Source organism: Calliphora vicina, chromosome 3, assembly GCF_958450345.1.
Source record: "Calliphora vicina chromosome 3, idCalVici1.1, whole genome shotgun sequence".
NCBI lineage: Eukaryota > Metazoa > Arthropoda > Insecta > Diptera > Calliphoridae > Calliphora > Calliphora vicina.
In genome coordinates this window covers 125,971,678-125,996,757 of record NC_088782.1, presented here as the reverse complement: position 1 = coordinate 125,996,757, position 25,080 = coordinate 125,971,678, and the positions used below count along the sequence as shown (strand labels likewise).

General features: G+C 26.9%; 1 protein-coding gene and 1 long non-coding RNA gene across 2 annotated transcripts in view; one reads left to right on the top strand and one right to left on the bottom strand.

Moving 5' to 3' along the window:
* LOC135955813 (uncharacterized) overlaps positions 1–25,080 on the bottom strand; it is an 89,892-nt gene that overhangs the window by 40,360 nt on the left and 24,452 nt on the right. Inside the window, exons 2-3 of the long non-coding RNA XR_010576303.1 lie at positions 21,435–21,469; positions 20,568–20,615 (exon numbers count right to left, since the gene is read on the bottom strand). This is a non-coding gene — a long non-coding RNA (uncharacterized LOC135955813). The remainder of the gene's footprint in view (positions 1–20,567; positions 20,616–21,434; positions 21,470–25,080) is intronic.
* sens (senseless) lies at positions 10,405–23,317 on the top strand. Its single transcript, XM_065503944.1, has 4 exons — positions 10,405–10,646; positions 12,974–14,001; positions 19,904–20,054; positions 22,715–23,317. The coding sequence occupies exons 1-4, from the start codon at positions 10,475–10,477 to the stop codon at positions 22,960–22,962; spliced, it is 1,599 nt and encodes a 532-aa protein (XP_065360016.1). The 5' UTR covers positions 10,405–10,474; the 3' UTR covers positions 22,963–23,317.

The window sequence follows — 25,080 nt, the reverse complement described above, 5'->3', positions numbered from 1 at the left end:
TCTTTATACAGTCCCAAATTAGCTGCAATCATAGTTTAAATTAGTTTCAATAGCAGATCTTTATACTGTCCCAAATTAGCTGCAATCGTAGTCCCAAATTAGCTTCAATCGCAAATCTTTATACTGTCCCAAATTAGCTGCAATCGTAGTCCCAAATTAGCTTCAATAGTAGGTCTTTAAACAGTCCCAAATTAGCTGCAATCTTAGGTCTTTATACAGTCCCAAATTAGCTGCAATCATAGTTTAAATTAGCTTCAATAGCATATCTTTCTACTGTCCCAAATTAGCTGCAATCATTGCTTCAATGTCAAGTCTATTTGGCCTTAGTTTGATTACCTTTTCAGGACTATATTTATTCGATTTGGCACTCTCTGCTCCCTGTTTGTTTGCTAGCTATTTTATGATAACCTATTGAATTGTAGAATATGTATTTTATTTTTTTTCGTTCCGCTCTCTACGTTGGCTTTTTCTTTTTGTATTAAAAGGTCCTTTGATGGTCGTCAATTGATAGCCAGATTTGTGCAATTATCATTTTAATAATTGCCAACAATCTTCACGATATATGAGACGCAGCGTGGCTTTTGGTGGCTGCAACATAAACTCTTAAACATTTCTGCATGCCGTTTCTGGTTGTTTCTGTTTTTTGTTCAGTTTTTTTTTTATTTTTTGCATACCACAGCTAAACTTGAAAGAACTTTGTTTAAAAAGACTTAGGAAATTGAATTCAATATGAAAAAAAGCAATATGTTGGAGTAGCTGTAGTCATAGGCCTGGTCATATAGCTGTGGCTTTGGTTTTGGCATCCTGCCTGCAGCGCTCATAACCAGTAGCTTAAATTGTAATAAATTTATTACTGATTTTGTCTGATTTCTTTTCACAACGTTTTAAACTTTTGGCTTTGTGTTGTCTACATTTAGATTATTTAGTTTTTTTTTTGCTCTTTCTCTGTGTAACTGCTGCATTTAGCAGCATTTAACTAGATGATTTTTTTTTTATATTTTTTTAATACAAATTGTTTGTGTAATATAAATTTTGTTGTTTATTTGCAGCAAATAGTCATTTATCCATGTTGCCCCCCCTAGAAGCAATAAAATTATAATAAATTTTTCGTATGTTTTCCAATAAAATGTTTTCGTAGGCAAACCATTGACACATATGAGAGTTTATACCGCTGCAATGTTTTCAACTATGTATATGACGGGATTTAAATCAAAGTGATAGTGTTAATTAATTATAAAATAGAATTAACAAATTTTCTTAAATTGCATGTGGAGTTTGATGGCTTTGTAGTAATAGGATACAGTTGAGGCTGGGCGGTTTAAATGGTTGAAGACAATATACTCTCTATTGGTAAATGTATCGTTTAAGAGAGATTTATTATACGCTCTTTACACAGTCCCAAATCAGCTTCAATCATAGGTCTTTATACAGTCCCAAATTAGCTTCAATCGTAGATCAGTGTACAGTGCTAGTGTTGCTTCAATCAGAGTTCTAAATTAGCTTCAATCGTAGATCATTACACCGTCCCAAATTAGCTTCAATCGTAGAAATTTATTCAGTCCCAGTTTTACTTCAATCGTGGATCTTTATTCAGTCCCAGTTTAGCTCCAGTCGTGGATATCTATTCAGTCCCAAATTAGCTTCAAACGTGGATCTTTATTCAGTCCCAGTTTTACTTCAATCGTGGATCTTTATTCAGTCCCAGTTTAGCTTCAAACGTGGATCTTTATTCAGTCCCAAATTAGCTTCAATCGTGGATCTTTATTCAGTCCCAAATTAGCTTCAATCTTGGAACTTTATTCAGTCCCAGTTTAGCTTCAATCGTGGATCTTTATTCAGTCCCAGTTTAGCTCCAGTCATGGATATCTATTCAGTCCCAAATTAGCTTCAATCTTGGATCTTTATTCAGTCCCAAATTAGCTTCAATCGTGGATCTTTATTCAGTCCCAAATTAGCTTCAATCGTGGATCTATATTCATTCCCAAATTAACTTCAATCGTGGATCTTTATTCAGTCCCAAATTAGCTTCAATCGTTGATCTTTATTCTGTACCAAATTTGCTTCAATCGTGGATCATTATACAGTCCCAAATTAGCTTCAATCGTTGATCTTTATTCAGTCCCAGTTTAGCTTCAATCGAGGATCTTTATTCAGTCCCAAATTAGCTTCAATCGTGGATCTTTATTCAATCCCAAATTAGCTTCAATCGTGGATCTTTACTCAGTCCCAGTTTGGCTTCAATCGTGGATCTCTATTAAGTCCCAAATTAGCTTCAATCGTGGATCTCTATTAAGTCCCAAATTAGCTTCAATCGTGGATCTTTATTCAGTCCCAGTTTAGCTTCAATCGTGGATCTTTAATCAGTCCCAAATTAGCTTCAATCTTGGATCTTTATTCAGTCCCAAATTAGCTTCAATCATGGATCTTTACTCAGTCCCAGTTTAACTTCAAACATGGATCTATACTCAGTCCCAGTATAGCTTTAATCGTGGATCTTTATTCAGTCCCAAATTAGCTTCAATCTTGGATCTTTATTCAGTCCCAAATTAATTTCAATTGTGGATCTTTATTCAGTCCCGAATTAGCTTCAATCGTTGATCATTATACAGACCCAGTTTAGCTTCAATCGTGTAAATTTATTCAGTCCCAGTTTAGCTTCAATCGTAGATCTTTATTCAGTCCCAAATTAGCTTCAATCGTGGATCTTTATTCAGTCCCGTATTAGCTTCAATCATGGATCTTTATTCAGTCCCAAATTAGCTTCAATCTTGGATCTTTATTCAGTCCCAGTTTAGCTTCAATCGTGGATCGTAATTCAGTCCAAGTTTAGCTTCATTCGTGGATATTTATTCAGTCCCAGTGGATCTTAATTAATTCTCAGTTTATCTTCAATCGTGGATCGTTATTCAGTCCCAGTTTAGCTTCAGTAGTGGATCTTTATTCAGTCCCAAATTAGCTTCAATCGTGGATCTTTATTCAGTCCCAAATTAGCTTCAATCGTGGATCTTTATTCAGTCCCAAATTAGCTTCAATCGTGGATCTTTATTCAGTCCCAAATTAGCTTCAATCGTGGATCTTTATTCAGTCCCAAATTATCTTCAATCGTGGATCTTTATTCAGTCCCAAATTAGCTTCAATCGTGGATCTTTATTCAGTCCCAAATTAGCTTCAATCATACATTTCTTTGCCGACCAAAAATTGAGGTTTTCACTTTCTTTTTCATATTTTTATTTTACTTTAAATCTAAGGCTTTGACATTTAATTTCATAATTTACAAAACCCAACACATAACTATTTCATACAAAAAACTAAATAGTAAACAAAACAAAACTGATGGTACCCAACACCACCTGCCTTTAAAGCAAGTACTTGCATTAAGCCCTTAAACCTAAAAAAAAACATTTACATTTTACAACAATTGAGCCCTCATTTAAACATTTATACTATAATTTGCGTTAGAGAAAGAGGGAAATACATATAAGCATACATAAATTAGCCTTAAACTTCAGCCCTTAAGCCAAGAAACTGAAGACGTCAGCCAACAAAACACACAATAATAAAAATAAATAAAAACTATGATGGTACAAAAACAAATTGCAGCACGTTAACGGATAATTTTCCTAAGAAAACAATTGGCGGGCAACTGTAGAAATTGCAGTGACAAGCGTCACATAGCAATACAGAAAAAAGCCCCCTTTAGAAACATGATAAAGCGCAGGCGCGCGCTAGTTTTTTCATAAGTGTATGTAAGTATTATCGCTCCTGGTTCATTTAGAAAATAAGGGCACGTGAGTGAATGTTTTACAATAGTTCTTTTTCTTCACTTGACAGTCAGCCATACGAGACAATTGTTACAAATTAAAAAAAAAGACGAGCAAATGTGAAATGTAAAACTATTATCAGTTGGCTTGTGTCGTCAATTTAAGGTTTGTTTTATTGTTGTAAAAATATCATGCTTGAGGGATCTTGTAGGGGTGAAAAAAGCATTTCTCTTTGTTTTACTGATAATTGTAACGTATTCACCGTCTGCCAGACGTCAACATTTAATTTTTTTTTTTGAAGTTTTATTGAATTTTTTATACTTTTCTTTTAAAGTTAACAGGTAAAAAAAAGCAACAACTATTGTTATATACGATTTATTTACCAGATATTACGAATTAAATAGTGGCGGGTATTTTGGGCTCAACCCACTAGCTACTTTTACTTTATAAATATAAACATGCTCAAACACTCTGAGGCAGGCACCCGCTCTCTTTTTTTATCATTATAACTTAGTTACAAAGTTGCCACATGAAAAAAAAATTACAAAATCATGAAATTTTGAACAAAAAATTTAGGAAAATTGGAGTAAACTATTTGTAATGCATTTTGTTTTTTTTTTAAATATTTTTTTTCCTTTTTTTACCGGAAAAAGACATTTGTTTTTAAAAATTAATACATTTTTAACAAAATTCTTGAATAGGTCGAAAATTATGAACAAAATTTGGATCAAAAATAGCTAATCTTTAAAAATATATTTTTTTCTTTTTCTATCAGAAAAAAACATTTATTTTTTTAAATGTTTTTTAAAGAAATAATAAATTTTTATTGAAATTCTTGAATAGCTCGAAAATTATTTCCCAGAAATAGTAAAAATAACAATAAAATTTAAAAATCTGGCAACAAATTTTATACAAACATTAAAATTTGTCTATTTAAAGTATCGAAATGAAGTAAAGTAAATATTTAATAAAAAATTTAGAACGAAAATCTCGAATTGGAAAAATAACACCCTATAAATCATTAAAAAAAACGATAAAATGTAAAAATCTGACAACAAATGGTATAAAAATATTAAAATTTTGCAATAAAAAAACAAACCTCCAATTTAATTAAACAAATATAAATTAAATAAATATTAAATAGCAAATTGTTATAAAAACATTAACATTTCCCTTTAAAAATCATTAAAATATCAATAAATTATTCAATCTAGCAACAATAATTACTAATTACTATTAAAAACATTTAATTTAAACCCCAACATCATTAAAATATAAATAATATTACAAATCTAAACCCATCAAATTTCCATTAAAAATCCTTTAAATGCCGATAAATCCTCTAATCTGGCAACAATGTCTACATTTTTTAATAAAAACCTCTATTAAATCCAGTGTGTGTGTCTATTCGTTTGTTTACATTTTATTTACAGTTTTCCCCCTGCTCAGTTTACTTAATGCAAAACAAAACATACAACAACCACACTCCACATATTTTCTTCTTCCCTATAAACAACAACACTCACACACACCTTGTGTAATACTATTCTGAGTAATAGTGGTGAATTTTACATTCTCTTTTCCACATTGAGGATACGTACCATAACACAATCATAGCAGCAACAACAACAAAATGCCTTCACATACAGCCGTTATATTTTATTTGGGAGTGTGTGTTTGTTGTTATTTTTTTTTTTTGGTTGATTTTCTGTTTACTAAGCTGCGATTGGTTGTTTTGTTTTATACAGAGAAGGCGTTGACTTTGCTTTATTTGAAGTCACAAAGTGTTTTAGCAAAAACAAAAGCAACAACAATATGTTGTGCATTAGTATTTGTTTGTTTTTGTATAGGAATTTCATTCATATTTATTTTGGTCTTTTTCATTGTTTAGGTTTTAGTGAGAAATATTTTTTATATGAATTAACTAACTAAATAAGGGATTTTCCTATTTAATTATTAGCAATAATAATTAATTTTTAGCTAATAATGCTTAAGAAACAAGTGTTTTTGTATGTTTATTTCTATAGAAGAGTAAATACTTTAATGGAAAGGAATTATTTGAAATTTTATTTGTTTTAACTATATTTTTTGCAAATTTTATACAGAAAGAAACATCAAATATTAGAAAAAAGTATGAAAAATATTAGTTGAAGTTAACTATAATATTTAAATAGCATTTATTTGTTTAATGATTTTAAGTTTTAAGCAAAACATATTAATTAAGTAAATAGAAATCTATTTTAAAACAAGTGTTAAAAAAATATCGAAAAATTACGCAAAATTAAGCAAAATAAATAACAAAATTATTATGTACTATTGAAAATAGATCTTGAGCCAGATTAAATTATTAATAGAAATCTATTTTAAAACAAGTATTAAAAAATATTATCGAAAAATAAAGCAAAATAAATAACAAAATTATTACAATTGAAAATATATCTATTTCAATTAAACAAAAAAAAATCAAATTTAAGCAATATAATAAAATTTCATTACATTTTCATAAAAAATTAAATATAATGATACAGAGGGCTAACCGATTATGTGTAGGTAAGGATTGCGAGTTCGATTCCCACTAGGGAATATGTTCTGAATCACTACAACAGTCTTATGACGTTTGTAATTATATTTTAACGTTAACTAAATAATGAAAATTCATACTTATTGGTGCCAAAGCAATATGAAATAATAATAATAAAAAATACCAATAAATTCTTAGAATTAAATTTTTGGGTTTTTTTTAATTTGTAAATGTATCTTTTTCCACTACAAATGAATAAATTTATAATATATTTGATCGAAATATAATTCTTAGAACTTGTTGTTCGAATTTTAAAAAATAAATTGAATTTTTTTTTATTTCATATTGAAATGGGCAAAATAGGCGTGCAGATTATGGAAAAATTAAGAGACTTTGTATAATTAAAATTTCTTATTATTATTATTATTTATATAAGAACATTATTGTTTTTGTATTTCTATTCGTGGCAACAAACAAATTGTTAAAATTTTTCTGGTTTTAAATATATTTTTATTAAATTGTTCGCATAATTGAATAAAATTTAAAATTTACTCGAATAATAAAAAAAATTAGAAACTTTTATTTGATTAAAATAAAACTCGAATAATTGACAAATTCTTACAAAATTCTCTGGTTTTAAATATATTTTATTAAATTATGCGAATAATCGAGGAAATTTTGAAAATTAATCCATCACTCGAATAATAAAAAAAATCGAAACTTTTATTCGATTAAAATAAATCCCGAATAATTGACAAATTGTAACAATTTATTTGGTTTTAAATATATTTTATTAAATTAATCAATAACTAGAATAATAAAAAAATTAGAAACTTTTATTCGATTAAAATAAAACTCGAATAATTGACAAATTATTACAAAATTCTCTGGTTTTAAATATATTTTATTATATTAATCGATCGCTTGAATAATAAAAAAATTCGAAACTTTTATTCGATTAAAATAAAACTCGAATAATTGAAAAATTATTACAATTTATTTGGTTTTAAATATATTTTATTAAATTATAGGAAATTTTAATAGATAATCGAATAAAAAAAATTAGAGACTTTTATTCGATTAAAATAAAACCCGAATAATTGAAAAATTATTACAATTTATGTGGTTTTAAATATATTTTATTAAAATATTCGAATAATCGAATAAAATTTAAAAATTAATCAATAACTAGAATAATAAAAATATTAGAAACTTTTATTCGATTAAAATAAAAATCGAATAATTGACAAATTATTACAAAATTCTCTGGTTTTAAATATATTTTATTAAATTATTCGAATAATCGAAGAAATTTTAAAAATTAATCAATCACTTGAATAAAAAAAAAATAGAAACTTATATTCGATTAAAATAAAACCCGAATAATTGAAAAATTATTACAATTTATCTGGTTTTAAATATATTTTTATTAAATTATTCGAATAATCGAATAAAATTTAAAAATTAATCGATTACTCGAATAATCAAAAAAATTCTAAACTTTTATTCGATTAAATTTAAACTCGAATAATTGGAAAATTATTACAATTTATCTGGTTTTAAATATATTTTATTAAATTATTCGAATAATCGAGGAAATTTTAAAAATTAATCCATCACTCGAACAATAAAAAAATTCGAAACTTTTATTCGATTAAAATAAACTGGCAAATCATTAGAATTTATCTGGTTTTAAAAATATTTTATTAAATTATTCGAATAATCGAATAAAATTTAAAAATTAATCCATAAAACCCGAATAATTGAAAAATAATTACAATTTATCTGGTTTTTAATATATTTTATTAAATTATTCGAATAATCGAAACAATTATAAAAACTAATCGATTACTGGAATAATAAAAAAAAATTTAAACTTTTATTCGATTAAAACAAAACCCGAATAAGTGATAAATTGTAACAATTTATTTGGTTTTAAATATATTTTATTTATTTATTCGAATAATCGAAGAAATTTTAAAAATTAATTAAATTAAAGCCCGGCTGAATTTAAGTTAAAATTAACTGTCAAACGAACTTTCATACTGCTCTCACATTTTGACATTTATAGTCAGTATATTCAGGCAAATCATGATCAATACATTGACGCTTGAACCACACAAACAAATAAGTCTCTTTTTTGGCTCAACGGGTTTAAAAATTTAATCATCGGACCTTATTTCTTCAAAAATGAAGCCGTAGCTGACGTTACGATCAATGTAGATCGTTACCGCAGCATTATCAATAAGTTTTTGTTTGATAACACATATAATACAATAATTTTTGTTTGATACATTCAGAAAAATTCACCGGTGACGCCATTACATCTAAAATAAAGCCGCAGTTCATGTTACAATCAATGGAGATCGTTACCACACCATGATCAATGATTTTTTATTTGAAAATATGGATGACTTCCACAACAGACCCTACAGACTCCATTACAATACACCGTTTGACAAGGTTTACTCGATGGTGGCATCATCGGACCTTCTTTATTCAAAAATTAATCCACAGCTCTCTTTACGGTCAATGGAGATAGTTACCGCACGATAATCAATGATTTTCATCCAGAAAAATCCACCGTTTGGTGGGGTTTACAAGCTGATGGCATCTTTGGACCTTATTTCTTCAAAAATAAGATCGTTATCGCATTATTAATGATCATTATTTTTTGATTTGAAAATATGGATTACATTGATCCCGGTGAGATGTGGTTTCAATATAATGGCACTACGAACGCAACCATCAATTTATTGAAATCAAAATTTGGTGATAACTGGATTTCCAGAAATGGACCTGTCAATTGGCCTCCAATGTCGTGCGATTCGACCAGCAAGAATTGACTCTTTAGAGGCCAACTTTGAATATAACATTGGATTTGTTACCAAATGCCAGGATTTTTTACAAAAAAAAATGTTAAGAGGAAACCGTTGCTTTCTTAAAACTGAAAACTAAAAAAATTAAAAAAGAACATCAGTTTTTACCCTTAGGATTTGAATTACAAACTGTTATTTTTCAATATTTTTTTTTTCTTTTGACTCACTGACTTTTTCTTCTTTTTCGAGTTTATTCATAAAAGAGAACTAAAAGTGTCAGTTGGACAATCCAACAAAATGTTGTAGTAACAAAAAAAACTACAGATTGTATACAAAACGCCCGCCAAACCTTCTTACAAAACCAATTAGTAAGAGAGAACGCGTGCTAACAAATGCAACATTTATAAGGTTTAATAAAGAAGAAAAAAAAACAGCTAACCGATCAGGGAGAGTGAATTTGTAACTGTGTGTTTTTTAGGGAGAGCATGATATTAAGCATGAGTAAGTTAAATAACTGTGAGTTTTGTGATCCTCAAAAGGATACTTGAGCATATGTGTTTAGGGGCTTCTAAAATTAAAGAAGATCTTTAAATTTAAGGGTGTTTTTTACTCTTTTTATATAAAAAATAAATATAAATACTTTAATAACATATGGAGTGTATTTCGTTAAAACAACAAAAATCCCTACCAAACACGAACCTTTAATAGCATTAACACACAGTTTTCAAAACCGTTTTGATTCGTTTCACCTTCGTTTTCTCTCAATTTTCTTAGTGGTAACAAATACTAGCTCTCATTGTTAAGGCTTGCAGTGTTTTTTTGTTGTTTTTGGTTTTAAGAGTATGGATTGGTTTGGTATTGGTAGTAGTGGTTGGTGGTGGTTGTTATTTGTTGCTGCTTGCTTACTTACTTTGGTTTTGGTTTAAGGCTACGATTTTGGCCATATTATTATAACACACTAACTAACTGGGGCTAACTACACCGTGCATCACACCAGAGTCTTTTCAGAACATAACAATCGTTAAAAGATTCAGTCAGGTGCCAAGCACCAAACCGAACGGACGTGTTCTCTTATTGACAAAAAAAAACTTACCCAAAAACCAGAGTTTAGAAGCTATTTAATTTTACCAAAACGTTTTTCAATGTGTTATTTACGGTTTTATTAACAAAAAAGAAAATAAAGAAAAATAATAAAAAATCTTAAACAAAATTAATTCAAAAAAGAAAATATTCTTAAATTAAACCTAAAAAACAAGTGCCTAATTACAAATTTGTGGAAAATAAATGTGAAAATAAAGTTTTTGAAAGGAAATTCTATTAAAAATAAGAAAAAAACTTCATAGAGTTTTATTGGATATAAAAAAAATTTAAATATGAATCATTTATCACCACCACCTTCACCTCAGTCCAAACCTACGCCTTTAAATAATTTCAATAATCCAGCACTGGATATGAATTTAGCTAATTCCAAAAATTGGATACAAAGAGCCTCGGCTTTTAATAACGTCATGGCCAATGCAGCCGCTCAAAAACTTAATACCAGAGGTAAGATTTAAAACCACTTAAAGCTTGTTAAAAGCAAAAGCTTGGAAATGTAAAGCTTTGTTAAAAAACTAAAAAAAAGTAAACAAAGTTGGATATTTATCTTCGTTTTAAACCATAAATGTAGAAAGAAATACCAAATAGTTTCAATCTTTAAAAGTCCATACAGTTCACATAACAATTGCTAAAGCTTTTGGAGAATTTCCCAAAAAAAAAAACTCTTAAAGACTTTAAACAGCCAAAGGTTCTAAATAAAAGCTTTAAAAAATAATAAATTCTTATTAAAATTAAACTCAAAAGCTTCTAACTAAAACCTAAAATATCATAAAGTGTTTATTTGTAAAATCTTAAAAGTAACACCAAGTTTAGTTAACAATTGCTAAAGCTTTTGGAAAATAACTCTTAAACAACTCGCCTATGACTAGGTTATAAATAAAATCTTTAAAATATCTTAATTTCTTATTAAAATGAAAGCCAAAAGTTCGAACTAAAAATTATTATTTCAATTTTAAGAACTAAACAAATTATAAAAGAAGTCCCCTTTCATAAGCTTTAGAATGATGTTACATTAAAAGCTCTTTAAAAAAAACCTTAAAATGTAAAAGTTTAAACGATTTTTTAACAATTTTACAGCATTATATAAAGAAATTTGTAAAAAAAACTTATAAAATGTAGAGGTTGACCTAAATTTGTGGAATTTTGTGTATTTAAAACTTTAAATTTAACCAGATTTTACAAGTTCAATTAAAAATCCAAGTAAAAACTTAAAAGCTTTGCAGTTTTAAAGCTCTAAATGACAACAATTAAAACTTAAAAAAAGTTGCTAAAAGCTGTTTAAATTTGTTAAACAAAATGGAGTGAAAGCTTTCAATTAACCCAGATTTTACAAGTTTAAAAAAAAAACCTCAAAACCCTTAAACAAAAACTTAAAATCTCTGAAATTTTAAAGCTTTAAATGCAAAATATTACTTGAAACTGTCAGAAATAACACAAAATATTAAAAATAAATCGTTTTTTCCAAAAAAAAGACATATGCTAAATTTATATCCATGAAAGCTTTTTTAAAAAAATCTTAAATTAAGTTTTTAAACTATTTTTTAAAAGAAATTTAGAAATTTTAATTTTAAAACTTGTTAAAATCATTAAGTACAGCAAAAGCTTTAGACTCTTTAAATAAAATTCAAAATAACACATTTAAGCTTTTTCCAAAGTTCTTGATTTCTTTCATTGTTTACATGGTTTCTTACACTTTTTGAGTAAAATCCCCAAACCTTTTAAATACTTGAAATTTATAAAATAAACCTTTAAGTTATGTTTACTCTAAAACTTTAAAGCTTTCATCTACAAATCCTTTTAAGGCTGTCATACAAAAACAAATATTTTAACAAAATTTACTGCAATGTTTCAGAAACACTATTCAGCATTTAAATTATAAAACCCTTTATTTTTTATGATCTGTAAGTGTCCCTTTTCAATTAATTGATAATGGGATTAAGCAAAAAAGCTTTAAGCTTACCAATTCTAAGCGCTTTAAGCTCTTGCAAGTTTTTTTGTTTAAGAGAGCTTTCAGCTTTTACGAGCTTCTTATTAAAGCTTACAGCTTTTACTAGCTTTATATAAAAGCTTTAAGCAATTACGAATTTAAATATAATAAAAGCTTTAAGATTTCACAATTTAAAACAAATTTTAAGAAAGACTTTTAGTTAAAAAAACACTTAGAAAATGTACAAGTTTCTAAATTATAAAAGCTTTAATCATTTCACAACTTTTATGAAAGCTTTAAGCACTTACGAACTTATAAATACTAAAAGCATTAAGTTTTTACAAGTTCTTTATGAAAGCTTTAAGCGCTTATGGCAACTCTTTCAGACTTATTTAAAAAAACTTGTAAAAGTTTCTAAATTATAAAAGCTTTAATCATTTCACAACTTATATGAAAGCTTTAAGCTCTTCAAGCTTCCATTGAAAGTCTTACAAACTTATATATTATAAAAATGGAAGCTCTGAATGGTTTTTAATAAAAAAAATCTTTAAACTCTTACACATTTTTTGAGAAAAAATCGTAATATGCAAACTTGAAGCATTTACAAGCTTTTTACAAAAGTCGTACTTATGAATTATAAAAGCTTTATAAAATATTTAGCTTAAATAAACTTTTAGATCATAAAACTTTGAAATCTTTGAATCTCATTAAAACTGTTCTAATTATTATAAACAAATAATTGATAAAATTGCCCTTAACTTCTATAAATTATATTTAAACAAAAAATTATTTTAATGTTTATGTTTGTAATTAAATTTTTTTCAATTATTCATATTCCCCTGTTTAGATTTACCACCTTTTCTCTACAATCCCCTACTCTACTCAAGCGCCCTATTATGGCCACAATTCTTACTCTCCTCCGCCTCTGCCTTGGGTTCTCCACACACTCCCATTACACCCAAATCACCTCTAACCATTGCCAACAATCGAGATTATGCCTTAACACCCGAAAAAGAAGATATATCTGCTTCATCCCAGGAAGAGTGTTTAAACGAAGACATGCCCTTGAATTTATCCGTCAAACGTTCACCCCCAACCGAAGAAAACTCCACGGAAGCTGGTACTCCGCCCCCACTAAGAGCTGTGAATTTAAAATCCTCCCCTCGCACTCCCGAAGATGAGGAAGAAGAATACGAGCCCTCAGCCAAAAGAAGATCACAGGGCTCTCACATCTGGTCGCCCGCCAGTATGTGTGAAAAGTCTCTCAGATATCAACACAATTCGGAGGAGGAACATGACATGGATCCCATAGTGCGTAAATTTAAATATGAACGCCGCAATTCCTATTCACGCCAACAGCAGCAGCAACAACAACTGCAAGATTCGAATATGCTAACGCCTTTATCCTCCATTTCGGGACCCGCCACTTTTCCACGCACCTCCCACAAATCCAATCCAGAGATTGAGCTGGCCCAACAACAAATCTATGCCCATCGCAATGCCTTTATGGCCGGTTTGGCGGGCAATAATTTGGAATTGTTGACCCAGCACTTGAAGGCCCAGACACAAAGGGAATTGGAATTGTTAAGGCAACAGCGTGTAGATTTGTTTGTACAACAGTCCAGTGATAATGATAGTAATGGTGGGGATTTAACATTGAATGAAGATTTTCCAGAATCTAAATATCATCATCAGCAGCAGCAACAATTTATTTCCCAGCATCAGCACCAACAACAGCATCCGGATTCAACGGCCTTAATTGGTAGTTTAACAGATGTGCGCATGTCTTCTAGCTCGTATCAGGATAGTGATGGAGGCGGCAGTGGTGGTGCGATTTCTCATAATGGTGAAAAAAGGACGGCTAGAAATTTCCAGGTAAGAATTTATTAGCAAATACACTTGAAGAAAATCAAATGAAAGAAGGGAACTAAAAAAATTAAGAAAATTTTAAAGCAGTTTAGGGGGGAACTTATTCAGTTCTTAGTAGAATTAAAAAAATTCAAATCAATTGATATTTAGAAAATTTAAAATTGTTCACTTTCAAAATGGTCAACTTTGGTCTATTGTAGCTCCAGCTATTTTGAAATTTTAGAACTTTGCCAGCAATATTTTGAAAACTTAACTCTTCCTTTACTGTTAAAACAAATTTTTATTTAGAAAAATAACTAACAAATGAAAATATTGGCCAGGAAAAGCAAACAACTTCCAAAGAAGTGAAAAATAAGTAGTTTCTTTTATTCTTTAAAAACGAAAAATTTAGCATTACAAATGAATATTTGTATAAAACATAAGCAAAAACTAATTTTGGCTAAAGAAAAAAAAACTACTTCCCTGGAAGTGAATAAGAAGTAGTTTATTTTATTACGTAAAAGCGAAAATTACAGCTTTAGACATTTAAACCTTAAAAAAGCATAAAAACAACTTCCAAACAAGTGAAAAATAAGTAGTTCATTTTATTACTTAAAAACAAAAATTACAGCACTACAAATCAATACTTGTCCAAAACTTTAGAAAAATAAGCAGAAAAGTACAAAATAAAAACAACTTCTCAGGAAGTGAATAAGAAGTAGTTTATTTAATTCCGTAAAAGCGAAAATTTCACCATTACATATGAGTATTTGTTTTGAACTTTAAAATAAGGAACATAAAATATTAAATTTGGACTACAATAAAAACAACTTCCAAGGAAGTGAATAGGAAGTAGTTAATTTTATAGCGTAAAAACAATAATTACAGCACTATAATTGAATATAAACAAAATAAACTAAATTTGGGCGAGAAAAAAAAACAACTTCCAAGTAATTACAAAAGAAGTGATATCAATTATTGCTTAAAACTGAAAATTTCAGCATTACAAATGTATATGTATTTAAAACTTTAAAATACTAAAGAAAAAACCTAAATATTGCGAAACAGAAAAAGAACTTCCAAAGAAGTGAAAATAGAACAGCAAGAAATATCACTGAAAATGTTTGTTTTGCTTTAAAAATCTTACTTTAACATGATTTTTATGCAATTTAAAAAAGTTATGTTTCATTTCTTATTAAAATTTTTAAAAGACCACCCATTTGTATCCTTATTATTACTTTCTTGAATAAATAAAACTACAACAGATGCAGTACCGTTTTGCTTTCAAAATGATAAAACGAAAGTAATGCTGTTACATTTAAGAAAAACAACTGATTTTTTTAATTTGATAATTTCCAAAAGATACAAAAACTAAAAAAAAAAGAAATAAACGTTAAAACCTACCGATAAGCATTTAAGCCATCTGTTTATTCATCAGAAGTCACACGCACAATATTTACAAAATACTCGTAAAAAAAACACGATCAAACAGACGAACGGACTTATGTTGTATTGCATGGCTGTTTGGCAGGCTGCCAACAGGCTCGCTCTGCTGTTGCCCTTAAAAGAAACCTTTCAAGCATATCAAGTTGCATATAGAAAATACTTATTACCTCCTTCGATGAATTTACAACGACACAGAGAGAGGGAGAGAGAAGAGACCATGTGCCACACATTACATATTCAAGTATTCAAACAATTAAAGTTTGAATGTGTGAAAATATTGAAAAATGATATTGATTATTAAAAGAATTAAAATTGAACAGCGCACGACTGTTAGGTCCTAGAACACAAATAATTAAATTTCACAAATAAATTATTGTTAGAAACATTAGAAAACAAAGTGGTTTACTTCCTAAGAAGTAGAAGTTTTTTATTCAGGAAAAGCAAAACACATAATCACGGCTGAATATTGGTTTAAAACTTAAACAAAATAAATAGAAAAACTAAATTCTAAGCAAAAAAGAAAAACAACTTCCAAAGAAGTGAAAAAGTAATAATTTCCTTTTATTGCGTAAAAGCATAAAATAGCTGTTTTATAAATAAATTGTTGTTAGAAACTCTAGAAAAATAAAAAAACATGAATATCTAAACCACTTCCCAAGAAGTGAAAAAGAATTAGACGTTTTTTATTCAGGAAAAGCAAAAATCATAATAACGGCTGAATATTGGTTTTAAACTTAAACAAAATAAATAGAAAAACTAAATTCTAAGCAAAAAAGAAAAACAACTTCCAAAGAAGTGAAAAAGTAATAATTTGCTTTTATTGCGTAAAAGCATAAAATAGCTGTTTTATAAATAAATTGTTGTTAGAAACTCTAGAAAAATAAAAAAAAATAAAAACTTAACCACTTCCTAAGAAGTGAAAAAGAATTAGAAGTTTTTTATTCAGGAAAACCAAAAAAACATAATCACGGCTGAATATTGGTTTAAAACTTAAACAAAATAAATAGAAAAACTAAATTCTAAGCAAAAAAGAAAAACAACTTCCAAAGAAGTGAAAAAGTAATTATTGCGTAAAAGCATAAATTAGCTGTTTCATAAATAAAATATTGTTGAAACATTAGAAAAATAAAAAAACAAGAATAACTAAACAACTTCCTAAGAAGTGAACAAGAAGTAGACATTTTTTACACAGTTTTCTTTAGTTATTTCTTTATAAATCCCTAAAAATCCTCTTCTAGCTTTCAAAATTTATATTAATTAAACCAAATATTCCAAATTAATTTGATTAACTAATTGCATGTTATGAGATTTCAATTTACTAGAAACTAAATTTACATTTTATATACAATAAACATTTATATGACACTTTTATCTATAAAATTATATCATTTCCAGGGACACAAACGTTTTTTTGTTCTGTTTTTATTTTTGTGGCAACAGAGAACAGGGGGGGAATAATTTTTGTTATTTATTTAGTACAACAGCAATTAAATTATGTTATAAAATAGTAAATAATAGCAAAACAATTAACACAACTTGGCCAACACGCATTTCAAACAAATAGAAATATTTTTTTTTGTCTTCTAGACACTCTTCACTTTTTTTTCAATTAGTATTAACAAAAAGGGTTTAATAATTTGTATAGTTTAGTTATTGTTGCTGGTTTTTTTTTCAATTAATTGAATTGAGTTTAATTTGGTTAAATAATGGAGAAGCTACTTTTATGTCTAGATGGGTCAAAGCTATGGCGAACACGATATTAAGCAATTAAAATCTATAATGAAAATTAAAGGATTTCAATCAAATTGTAAGAATGCTAATATTTACCCAAGTTTTATTAGGTAAACATTTGATTTAATTACAATAGCAGCAACACAAAAATAATAATATTAATTAATTAGTGCCAGAAAAGAGGCTCAAAATAAAAATAACTAAATTGAGGTTAAATTATAGAATTAAACAATTAAAGGGATTTTGTTACAAATAAAAGTTTTAATAGCAAGAATTGATCTATTGCATTTCTCTACGTTTTTAAAATTGTTCTTCTATTAATATTTAAAGTTCTTTTTAGTCTTTATAAACCCAAAAGTTTATTTTTTGAGCAACATTACTCCAAAGTTTAATTGTATCAAATATCTCTTAAAAAATGGAAGTTATTAAAGATCTGTTTTAATGTTTTTACTTTATTTTTGTTAGTAGAAATCAAAAAATTAAAAAGATTTTAAACTTTTGCAGATTTTGAAAATTCAAAAAATTGTTTACATTTAAAGTGGTCTACTTTGACCCACTGTAAAGCCCTTAATAATCAAATCTAATGCCTGAGCCAACAATATTCTAACAACTTAACCCTTACTTTACTGATATACCAAATTTTTATTTCGAAAAATCAAAAAACAACACAATTAATGCCAATAAAGGTAAACAACTTCCAAAGAAGTGAAAAAGAAGTAGTTTCTATTATTCTTTAAAAGCGAAAATTTTAGGCTTACAAATGAATATTTGTAGAAAACATTAGAAAAAACTAAATTTAAACAAACAAAAACAACAACTTCCCAGTAAGTGAATAAGAAGTAGTTTATTTTATTCTGTAAAAAGGAAAATTACAGCATTACACCTAAGTATTTGTTTTAAAACTAAAAAAATTAACATAAAATACTTGATTTGGATCGGAACAAAAACCACTTCCAAAGAAGTGAAAAATAAGTAATTTATTTTATTTCGTAAATAGGAAAATTATAACATTACAATCAATATTTGTTTAATAATTTACAATAATAAACAAAAAAAAAAACTAAATTTGGGCCAGCAAAAAACCAACTTCCAAGGAATTGCAAAAAAAGGGAAATCCAATATTGCTTAAAAACGAAAATTTCAGCTTTACAAATGAATATGTGTTTAAAACTTGAGAAAACTAAACACTAAAAATCAATTTAGGCCAGAAACAAAAAACAACTTCCCAGGAAGTGTAAAGGAAGTAGTTTATTTTGTTAAGTAAATGCGAAAATTGCAGAATTACAATTTAAACTTGTTTAAAACTTAAGAAAACTATAAAAAACTGAATTATAACCAAAAAAAGAAAAACAACTTCCAAAGAAGTGAAAAAGTAATAGTTTCCTTTTAATGCGTAAAAGCATAAAATAGCATTTTTTTAAATGAATTTGTGTTAAAAACGTTAGAAAACTAAAAAAATATGTAAAACAAAACCACTTCTTAAGAAGTGAAAAAGAAGTAGAAGATTTTTATTGTGAAAAAGTTAAAGAAACATCATAACAACTGAATATAGGTTTTAAACTTAAGAAAAATAAATAGAAAAACTGAATTTTATCCAGGCAAAGAAAACAACTTCCAAATAAGTGCAAAAGTAATATGTTACTTTTATTGATTAAAAGCATTAAATATCATTTATACAAATGAATTAGTGTTAAAAACGTTAGAAAAATAAAAAGAACAAGAAAAACAAAACCACTTCCCAAGAAGTGAAAAAGAAGTGGAAGTTTTTTATTCTGAAAAAGCAAAAATAACAACAAAACAAATGGTTTTTTTTTTAGAAAAATAAACAAAAACAATTGTAAACTATTTTCTTAAACAAATTTCTTATATTTTTTGTAACAATTTAAATAATGGAACTTCCGTTTTACATTAAATTTTGTTAAAATTTTAAATCCCTCAAAAAACACATTTAAATGCATTGAAAACAATAAGATCTTACTTTAACTTGCAGTTTAACAGAAAAAAAAATCCAACCATAAAACTTTACAAGACAACACCACTACCAACAGCAATACCTAACAAAACACTTGTGTCATTATTGATTTTGAAAAAAAAAAAAAATATTGAAAAATTATTTATGATTAACACGTACAATTTAGACAAAAGCTACACTAACTAATAGTGACACATTTAGAAATTTGAAATGTAACAAACATTAGCAGCCAGCCATGTAATCAAACTGTGTAAATATTGGGACAGAGAGAGAAAATGAAATAAATAATATTTAAATAAATAGAAAAATGCATAAAGATTTTTTTTATTTAAAAAAAAATATTGATGTCATTAAGGTGATATTTTCTTAATAATATTCAAAAGAAAGACAGACATAAAGAAATGTATAACCATTTATTTAAAATAAGCAAACAAATTAGTTCAGCTGTATTTTGAAAAGCAACGTTTTTTTTTTCTTTAAATAAAAATTATTAAGCTATATATTGACTTGATGATTTTTAAAATATTTAAGCAATAAATAAAGAGGATCTTTGGTATATAAGATTTAATATTTATTTAGCTGGTTTGATATTTAAAAAAATAATTTTCGAAATAATTTTTTTGTACAATTTTAAAGACTTTGATTAGTTTTGATTGTTTAAATAAAGTCTTAGCACACCAACTGTTTAAATATGGGGAAATTTTCGTCATTTGTTTTATTTTATTTGTATTTTATATATTAATTTTTCGTTTATTTATTTCTATTCCAAATTTTTTTTAGTGCAAACAATGTGGCAAATCTTTTAAACGCTCCTCTACCTTATCCACCCATTTGCTGATACACAGCGATACCCGGCCCTATCCCTGCCAGTATTGTGGCAAACGTTTTCATCAGAAATCGGATATGAAAAAACATACTTATATACATACCGGTAAGTTTACTTTGAGCTTAATTTCATTATTTAATTTATTAACAAAATCTGTTTTGTAAAGTGAGAGAGAGAGAGATACTTTTAATCTGTGCTTTAAAATCTAAACAAAAAGTTGGCAACGTTGGTTAACCTGCCATGATTATTTACATTTATGTACAGAGAGAGAGAGAGGGACAAAAGTCAATAAAAAGTATTGCCAAATGAAAATTTAACTCTTAGAACTACAATATAAAGGGATTTTCACATTTTAAATTGTAAATAGATCAATTATTAAATATTGATTGAATAAATTAAAAAATTGATTAAGAATAAGGCCTTAAATTACGTTTTTACTATTGATAGAAAGTGATAGTGGACTGAAGGTTTAAATTAAAAAATCAATTCCACCAAAATTATTTATGGGGAAGAAGATAATTGATAATTGAATTAAAAATGTATCAGAAGAGCAATATTTTGTATATATTAACAATATTTTAATTATAAATTCAAAAATAATTCTTAAAATAAACTCACCTTCTCAAAATTCTGAACAAAAACACCATTGGATGAAAAAAACTTGACCTGAAATTGAAAAAAGAAATAAATTTTAAAAACTCTTGTAAAATAAACAAAAAGATTTTTAAAAAATTATTAATATTCGGTGTATGACTTAAAAATGCGAATTTTTTTAAATTTTGTTGCTTTTATTTTGAATCATTTGTACAACTATGACCTTTTCCCACATTTTTGGCATCAAATGGATTCCAAGCCAAAAGAGCTGCTTATCTTTTGAGGCCAAGAACGAATCCAGCCAATTTCGGATACTCTATTCCAAAGTGAAGAGTATCCAAGAGAGAGAGCCTTTTGCACCGATTTCTGCTTGAGTAGTTCCCAATGATTTCGCAAGATCTTCATGGAATAATTCCTCCAATTCTTGGTCTGTAAACTTTTTTTGGCTGGCGATCTTTGTCTTTCGAGTCAAAATCACCACTTTTGAATCGCACAAACCATCTTTCGCACTTTGAAATCGATGAAACACTTTAACCATAAGCTTTGGTGAACAATCAGTGTGCTTTAGAGGCACTTTTTTTTCAAATTAAAGAAGTAAAGCAAAACTTCCCGCAGAAAATTTTACATTTTCGAAGCAAAATAAATAATTTGTTGTTTACACTACAATATTCAATAACTAAGTGAGAATAAATGACAGTTATGTACCCTTCAAAATGACATTTAAGTTTAAAAGATATGCCATTTATTGTAAATCCCTCATTTTTAAGTCATACAACCTTTTATTTACGTTATTTAAACAAAATTTTATAATTTTTTATGATTTTCTTTACAATTTCTAGACAATTTTTTAAAATAGATGGAAACATTATCATTTTCCATTAATTAACTTACGTTTAAATGAGCAACAAAAACTCCTTGGCCAATAGCTGAAATTAAAAAAAGTTCAAAATTAAATAAATATCTTAAAAATTTAACAAACAAAAAATACATGCTTTTAATTTGTATGTAAAATCAAATATAATTTACATAAAATAATCAATTTCCTTTTAAAAATTACTTTATTTAAACAAAATTTATAAGTTTTCATGATTTTCTCTACAATTTTTATTTACCCGAACATTTCTAAAACAATTTAATTTGGTAACTTTATTTTCCCTGCATTTTATTTTTGTTTCACCTTTAAAATCATATTAAGATAAAAAATTTCTTTATAATTTACAAATTATTAATAAAAATAAGAAAAATAAATTATAATTTCCTTAACTTAAGCTGTTTCCAGGTTTAATTTACTTTATTTAACTTAAATTTCTTATTTTTTATGAATATTCCTTTTAACTCTATCAAAAGCATGCGTTTTTCTGTGGTAACACTATTTTCCTTTGCATTTTGTTGTTGTTCCGCCATATTAAATTAACACTTGTCATAACAATCACTCACTCTATTGCTCTTGCCAAACACACTCAATCACACACACACACCATGCTTCATAAACACACATGATGTATGTTTGTTGTTGTTGTTCATATGGGAGGAATGCAAGCCTGTTTGTTTGTTTGTTTACATGCCTGTAAACTTTACTAGCAAAACAAAATAAAAGAAAACAACAAAAACAAAACTTAACACGTCACGTGACTTTAACACATTGTTTTGCTGTAATATGTCAGCCAGTCTTCCCCTTTTAGATAATTGCAAGGCAATTTTTAGTTTAAATCACTTGTCTATGGTAGAGTTGTGGAAAATGTGTGGTATTTTATAAACGATTAAGAACATAACCATCATATCTGATTTAATTTAACTAATAGAGTGAATAAATAATTAAAAAATATGGGGAGAAAGCAGTAAAAAAGTGATATTTACTTTTGAGGGGGAGATTTGATTTGGAGTTTTAAAGTGGTTATAAAAAAGTAATAATGAAAATTGCTAGAGATTTTTTAAAAAAGATAAAATTTTTTAAGCATTACACAACAGATTTGAGTAATAGTTTTAGCAATAATAAAATTGGTCAATAAAAATAGGATTTTTTTTAAAGCTAGAAGTCATAAATTTATAATTTGCTGCTTTTATTGAAAGTTTTATAACATTTAATTAATTTAAAAGCAATTTTATTCCAATTCTTTAATATTTTCTTTACAAATTTATTAATTTTTCTGGTTTTCTTTATTTATTTTCAGGCGAGAAACCCCACAAATGTACCGTGTGCCTTAAAGCTTTCAGCCAAAGCTCTAATTTGATAACCCACATGCGCAAGCATACCGGCTACAAGCCCTTCGGTTGTGGTCTCTGTGATCAAGCCTTCCAACGTAAAGTTGATCTAAGAAGACATCGTGAAAGTCGTCATGAAGATCATTCACTAACCAACAGCTCTACTAATAATACCAATAACCCTTTAGTTAAAATGGAAGTTAGCAGTAGTTGCTGAAATCCACTTAAAAACTAATTAAAAACAATCCCTGTAAAAATTTTAAAAACTAAGTATTTTTATACAAAACAACAAAAAAAAAAACCCACATAATCTGTTATAAAAACAAAAGAAAATTGTTAAGAAAAGCTAAGTCTTGTTTAAAGCCAAAGTTTTTGAGCCCATTTTATAAATTTATAACAGAAATTTTTAATTTTAAGTTGTAGGAAAACAAAAAAACAAAGCAAACAAACTAGAAATCCAAAACCTTAACTAATAAATGGAAGTCAATTTATATTAAATTTTATATGAAAACAATAAATATAAAATTCTTAAAACTAAACTTAAAATTAGCATAAGTTAAAGCAAAACAAACAAACCTTTAAACCCCCCTCCCCCCTTAATATTATTATTTTAATTTTAAACTTAAAACTGTGTATAGACTTATTTTTTTTATTATTATTATTATTATAAACAAACTTGGAAGACTTTAATTGTAATTTATTTATAAGTTTCTTTTTTATTTAGTAAAATTATTTAGTTTCTTATTTTTTATTAAACCCCTACCCCATTTCTTTATATTTTTAATTATTTTTCTTTTATAAGTGGAAGACATTGATTTAAAACCATCTAAAAGAAATTCAATTGCAGCTAAATGTACCAAAGAATATTTATTGTATTTCTATTAACCTTTAAACTTTATTTCTTTTAAACTTATTTAATTGGTATATCTACTGTTTAAACAAATCAGAAATTTTATTAATATTCCTTTAACTTAATTTAATTTTTTTTTTTTTTGTAATTTTTAATAAATATTATTTTTAAACAATTTTTTTTTTAAATTTATTTAAAAATAATTAATTTTATTTATAATTTTTCCTTAGTTTCTATTTTGATTTGTATTATTTTTGTGAAAATTTATATTTTTTAAGTTGAATAATTGATAACACAAAAAATAAAATATTGAAAATAATAAAGATTGAATATGAAACATGAAAAGAAATAAAGAGTTTTATTAAGAAACGGAAACGTCTAGGATTCATTTGCAGATTTTAGTGTGGAATGAATATGAACAACTATAGAGCTATAAAAAATTAAATTTTTTTAATTTTCATTTCAAATATGTTTCAAGTTTTTATTGAAAAAAATTGTATGCAAAACAATTTCTTTTCAAAATTTATTTTTTACTTTTTAAAAATTTTTTAAATTTATTAGGCACAAATTTTTCAAAAATTCTTTTTTAATTTTTTATTTTTTTTTTTAAATTTATTAGTGAAAAAAAAATTTATCATAAATTTTATCATAAATTTTTTTTGGGTGAAAAAAAATTCGGGTTAAAAAATATTTTTTCCGATTTTGATCCGAATTACTATGGCGTTATATACATACGTCTTTGGAAAGGTCTTTGAAATATCATTTAGGTATCCATATTGTCTATATTAATGACTTAGTAATCCAGATATATGTAGATAAAAAAATAGGCCAAAAATCGAGGTTGTCCCGGTTTTTTCTTATATCTCAGCCATTTGTGGTCCGATTTTCTCGATTTTAAATAGCAACCGAGCCGGGAGAATTCCCGAGAAGTGGATGTATCAATCATGTTTGTAAGTTATTTGGGGGCTTCGGAAAGTTGATTTCAACATACAGATGGATATATGGATCGTTATAGATATATCGACTCCATTATCTATAATGATCCAGAAGTTTGTATATACTTTATAGCAAATGAAAATTGTGGAAATGTGAAGAGTAAAAAATTGTTTGGTAAAAAAAAATTTTGTTGAAAAAAAAATCGTGTTAAAATTATTTTTCCCAATTTTATCACTAAAAAGTTTTTCACCAAAAACCGTTTCCACTAAAAAAAAATTTTTTACAAAAAAACTTTTTCTAAACGTTTTTTCTCCCAAAAACATTTTCCAAAAAAAAGTTTTTCACTAAAAATTATTTTTCAGCAACAAAAATTTTTTCTACAAAAACCGGTTTACACAAAAAAAAAATCGTTTTACTAAACAAAAAATATTTTCTATCAAAAACGTTGTATTTCACAAAATAGTTTTCCACCAAAAACAATTTTTCACCAACAAAACTTTTTCAAAAAAAAAGCTTTCCACTAAAAAATAGTTTTTCACCAAAAAAAAA